At 45.4% G+C, this 5,577-nt stretch overlaps 1 protein-coding gene across 1 annotated transcript in view; it reads left to right on the forward strand.

The window, feature by feature from the left end:
* C15H6orf15 (chromosome 15 C6orf15 homolog) overlaps positions 1 to 349 on the forward strand; it is a 1,690-nt gene extending 1,341 nt beyond the window's left edge. Inside the window, exon 3 of the mRNA XM_046640407.1 lies at positions 34 to 349. Within this exon, the coding sequence (XP_046496363.1) occupies positions 34 to 161 (128 nt within the window). The 3' untranslated portion in view covers positions 162 to 349. The remainder of the gene's footprint in view (positions 1 to 33) is intronic.
* The last annotated feature ends 5,228 nt before the right edge of the window (positions 350 to 5,577 follow it).

Genomic DNA, 5,577 nt, shown 5'->3' on the forward strand with positions numbered 1-5,577 from the left:
GCAGCTGGGGGAGTATTAATCGGTATCCAGGAGGCAGCTGGGGGAATGTTAATCTACAGCCAGGTATTATTAATCGATTTCCTCCCAGAGTTCTCAATCCCCCTGGCTCTTCCTGGAACATCCCAGCTGGCTTCCCCAATCCTCAAAACCCTCAGTCATAGTGGGGTTAGGAGAATGACAAAGAGGGAAAACCCTAGGTTGGAAGTCAGAGAAGGGAGTCCTGCTCCTTCCTCTTGCAGTGTGAGCTAAATCAAGATTCAGTCAGCATGTTTTCTAGCATCATCTCCACTTTTCATTGCACCCCCTGCTCCCCTCATGATGGTTTCAAATAAACACAGCAGTTATTGAATCTGCTCCTTCTCAGTGTCTTTATTTCTGGGGGCAAACTGAAGTGAGTTTTGTTCATCCCCATGTTCCTGTAGGGTCCTCAAGATGCTCTCTTGCTGTCCCCATCTTTTGCAAAAGATCAAAGCCTAGGGGTTTGGGTGTGGAGCCTCATGGTCTCACTTGGGGCAGGTGGGACAGCTGGTTCCAGAGTTGTTCTGGATCTGAAAAGGGGAGGAGGGGCAGTAGGAGTAATTGAGATGGGAGAGGGAAGGATGAGGTCCAGGACGTTGGTACCAGGGCCAAGTGGGGAATGACTATTCTTTGACTCACAAAGAAACAGAGAGTCAAAGAAAGTCTTTCTGTCTTTATTTATCCTTTCTTCCCAAGAAAGCAAGCTTCTTGAAAGCAGAGGATGCATTGATCTCCTCCCTTACATGCATCACTTGGCACATTGTGCCCCAGAGAACCACAGACTTTGAACACTTGCTGAATAAATAGCAGACCTCAATAGAGGAAGAAAGGAAAGGGAGAAGGGAAAGGGAGAGAAAAACCTTGGAGCCAACAATCTTACCTGCGGCTGCACTTGATGCTTTTATTCCCAAGTGATGACACAGTCTCTTCTTTTGGTCACACGGTTGTGTCTCTGCCTTCCCTTTGGTTTTCCCAGGAGCTCGGTATTGTTGCACAGGAATTGGAGTGAGGCTGAGGAGGGTCATTCTAAGAAAGTGCAGACCGAAGTTAGCAGCAGCCAGCTGGGGGTGATGGGGTTTTCAGAAGGGTGTGCTCCTGGTGCCCACCCATGTTTTTCCTGGTGCCTAGTTCACCGAAGTGGTCCAGGTGTACGTGTCCTCTGCAAAGCCTGAAGATTGCTCCAGGTCCTGGGAATTGGGCAGGTTGTGGGGCAGGAAGTAGGAGGAGGATAAACACCAGAACTGGAGGGACGGGGAGCTACCTGTCTGAGTGTGAGGTAGATGTTCTCAGAGAAAACTCTCCCGTCCCAGTGTCTGCCATAATGCTCCATCCTGTGCCAAGAATTCCTTATTGGGATACTTTCCCATTACCAACCACATTCCCTTCTCTATCACCTCAACCTCTTCCCCCAATTCTTTCCCACCTTGGACTCTCGGTTTCTCCCTGTCCTGCAGCAGGCGGTTCTGTTTTCAGCCCTGTCTCTTCCATAAGCCCACGCTCATCCTCTTAGGGTTGGAGTCTCATTTCTCTCAGTCCCTCTTCCGGTCACCCCCTTTCTCTAGTCACTCCTACTTGCACATTTAAATTCTGTCTCAGCACTTCTGTCCTGTTCTGCACTACTTCCTGGAGTGTAAGTACCAGGACAGGGACTTTGCTGGTTCACTGCTGCACCCCCAGCACCATGGACAGTGTCTGGATCAAGGCTGGCACCCAGCAAACACAGTGGATCAACGAACCCTCTCTCTCTTTCTCTGAGCCTCCTGTTTTCTCTCTTCTTCCACTTTATTCCTGAGTCACACGGCTGCATGCCGAGTCAGATCTGTTCTCCTGCTGTGACCTTCTAGAGCTTCACCGACACCTCCTCCCAAGCCCCGTGAAGCTCTTCTCAGCTCATCAAATCCTCTGCATATTTTATCATTTAACCCTCCTTACCATCTATGAGGAAGACATTATAAGATAAAGAAACTGAGGCTCAAAGAGATTAAGCAATTTACACAAGGTTACATATGAACAAGTGACAGAGTCAGTGACTCAAACTGAATTTTTCTCATTATTTGTCTAGGGAGTGTTCAAGTACAATATGCAATTAACAAAAACCCATCTAACTTTTGCTGAGTAGCTATTATATGCCAGACTCTGGATGAGGTGCTTTCACATACGCCCTTCCAGCTAATCCCCACAACGATCTCATCGGTAGTCACTGCTGGGCCCATTTTACAGGTGGAGATAATGAGGCCCAGGGAGAGAAGTGAACGACGGCTTGCACAGAGGTGACACTGAGCTGATGGAGTGAAGTCTGTCTGGTATCTGTCTGGTACTTGGCACTGATGGAGGGTCCTGGGTACCTGTGGCCAGCCCCATCAGAGTGGTCTTTGCCTTAAGGTCAGTTGTTGCTAAAAAAAAAAAAAGAGAGAGAGAGAGAGAATGGGTTGGTATTCTGTGACATAATAAAGGTCCTAAGGTTTGCAGTGGGAGTTGCTGCTAATGTACTGATTTTTACATATTTATTAGTAGTTAATTGTTGGAAGTGGTGGATGGAGTAGCAGGAGTCATTTCTTCTATCCTAGGAGGGAAGGTGTTGCAATATAAAGAGGACTTGTCTGGACGTCAGAAGATTGAGGTTCCCCTCCTGTGTGTCCACACAGCCTTCTCTGCCACATCAGTTTAGGCTAGTCGTTCACTCCTGTGCACCTTAGTTTTGGCATCTTTGAAATGGGATGAAGGCAGATGTCCAGTCTATCTCACAGAGTTGTTATGAAGCTCAATGAAGATAATGACAAAGTGCATTAGAGACTGGAAAACTCTGAGCAATTATACGGGAATGATTATAAAGCAGTACCTTGTCCCAGTGAGGCAGTCCTGGTGGGATCACACAGAAGGACAGTTTTTAGCCCCACAGTGGAGGCTGGTCTGGTGACATGGCATATTTGACTTCACAGTTGATCATTAAGGTTGATGTGATGCTTCCCACTGGGAATTGCACTCAAGAGAATTATTCCAAGATCAAGAAGAGGGCGTTGCGGGGCTGGCCCCGTGGCCGAGTGGTTAAGTTCTTGTGGTCTGCTTTGGCAGCCCAGGGTTTTGCTAGTTTGGATCCTGAGCACAGACATGGCACCACTCATCAGGCCATGCTGAGGTGCCATCCCAGATGCCACAACTAGAAGGACCCACAACTAAAATATACAACTATGTACTGGGAAGACTTGGGGAGAAAAAACAGGAAAAAAAAGAAGATTGGCAAGAGTTGTTAGCTCAGGTGCCAATCTTATAAAAAAAAAAGAGAGAGAGAAGGCTGGGACAAAGCAAAGCAAAGGGCAGTTCAGCGGTTCAGAGGCCAATAAAGACCGCATGAGGCCACGAGTCTTCAGTACAAAAAAAAAAAAAAAAAGGAAGAGAGGTGGCTTCTCATTTAAATATTTCATTCCTCAAACAAACTGAGCTCACTCAGTCAGATGTTTCTCATTCACACACACACACTCCTGGTGATGATAGCAATAGCTTCTTCTATCATATATTTACCACGAATTAAATGTGTTACAGGGTTATTTCAATTCTCACAACAATTCTAGGATGTACTTATTCTTACTGTTTCCTTTTTACAGATTAGGAAACTGAGGCTCAGCAAGGTTAGGTAACTTGCCCAAGGTCACACAGCCAGTGACAGGTGGAGCTTGGTGATGGTACAATTTGGAAACTGCAAGCGCGGGTGGGCAAACTGCACAGAGCAGTGGAAAGTGAGATTCTCCAGCCCGACAGCTTAATCACCACCTGGAGTCCTTCCTCTGACAAGTCCTTTCTCACGTCACCTGAAGACCAGCCGTCGGGTTTTGGTATTGTCTTTCTCTCTAGACCAAATGCCTACCTCTTGTGTTCCTCTTATTTTTCAGTTGGAAGGATGTCCCCTATTGTCCTTTTCCTATCTCTTTCTACTAGGTCATTATTCTCCTTTTGCTGGCAGGAAACTGGTGAACGCATCCAGGGGGCACTCACCTTTACAAGGTCATATTGTCACATCCAAGAGTGAACTCACAAACCTTCAAGATTATCCATCACCCACCAGGGCTTATAGATCTACCCACTTACAGAATATCCTGGTCATGGAGGGTTTGTGGGAGGAGAATGGCTGCTTCAGGTCTCAGAGACGTGGGTGTGGCGAGGGTACGAACAACCATCTTCACATTCTCAGTAGCAATGGCTGTTCTAGGGGTTCTTATTGGCCCCATATCGATTGATGGGGTGTATATGGTTTATCCTAAGGTGGTAGTAAAACTTGGTGCTATAGCTGTTGTTTATTCAAAGGAGTGGGAGAGGCCGATATGAAAGAATTTTTGGTCTCAGATAGTCTCCAGCTAGGCACAACCCTCCGTGGAAAGGTGGTAGAAACAAGCTGTGAAGTAATTTCGAGACCATTTAGTCCTTCTTGGCGTCAGGATGGCAGTCATGACTGATGGACTGGAAGCTGTTTTCTTTAGCACCTTTCCCGCTGTCCCCCGTCTCCTTTCTCCATATCCTTTTCCTGCGCTCCCTGGTGATCCAGGACCACCCATTGGCATTCCCCTCTGACTGGGTCTGACCGCTGGTCCCAAGCGCTGGACTTTCCCTCTTGCCTCACCCCATCAAAACCCATTTCTCCTGTACCCATTGCTTTGGGGCTCTCTGTTCACTGAGACACTGTAATGTGCTGAATTCAGAAGAACCAACTCTGTTGGTGATTAACAGGGGCAAAGATGATGAGCCTAGAGAGATAAAACCAATCTACTATGTTAGTGGACCCTAAACCATCTGTCCCCAACCTGCAAACTGAGGCTCTCCTCCCCTCCTGGGACACACTGTCATTGTCTAAAGGACTTTAAGGCATTTCTGTGTAATGTAAACCTTGTTACCTTTATGAATTTATTAAACAATTAACATTTAAGTATTAAACAACATTCTCCTATTTACATACTACTTACACAACTACTACATAAAAACTTAAGGATTTAATAAATCAAACTTATTCAAACATTAAATATTGTTTCACACTGAAACTAATTTAAGCATTTAACTCAAATCTCGTCTGATATATAAGATTCTCTTGAATGTCTTAAACTTCCTAAGAAGTAAACAAATGTAAAAGTTATTATAATGATTACAAAACTGATCACTTCCATGAAAAATCAGTTACAAGAGGCTGGTGCCATGGATTTAAACTTATTTCTTCATTCTCCTTCTCTTTCCTCTTCTATTCTTGGGTTACCTTTCTAGAATGTCAGTATTTGCTATTTTTATACCATTCTGGATTTTCAATAATCTTAGGATCTGCATTTTAACCACTTGGGTCTTGGCTGGACTTGAGCGTTGGTTGCACAGTTCATGATTCGGATCTGGTCTGGGCTGCTAGTCATCAGCATGAGCTGCCACTCTGTCTCCTTTCACCCTTCCTCCCCTCTTCCTTCTCCTCCCTTCTCTCTTTCTCCTTTTCTTTCTTCTAATTAAAGACTATTGAGTCAATAAAACTGTTTAAAACAGCTTTCTTGAGATATTAGTTCACGTACCATACAATTTGACCATTTAAAATCC

The sequence above is a fragment of the Equus quagga genome, chromosome 15, assembly GCF_021613505.1.
Source record: "Equus quagga isolate Etosha38 chromosome 15, UCLA_HA_Equagga_1.0, whole genome shotgun sequence".
Lineage (NCBI taxonomy): Eukaryota > Metazoa > Chordata > Mammalia > Perissodactyla > Equidae > Equus > Equus quagga.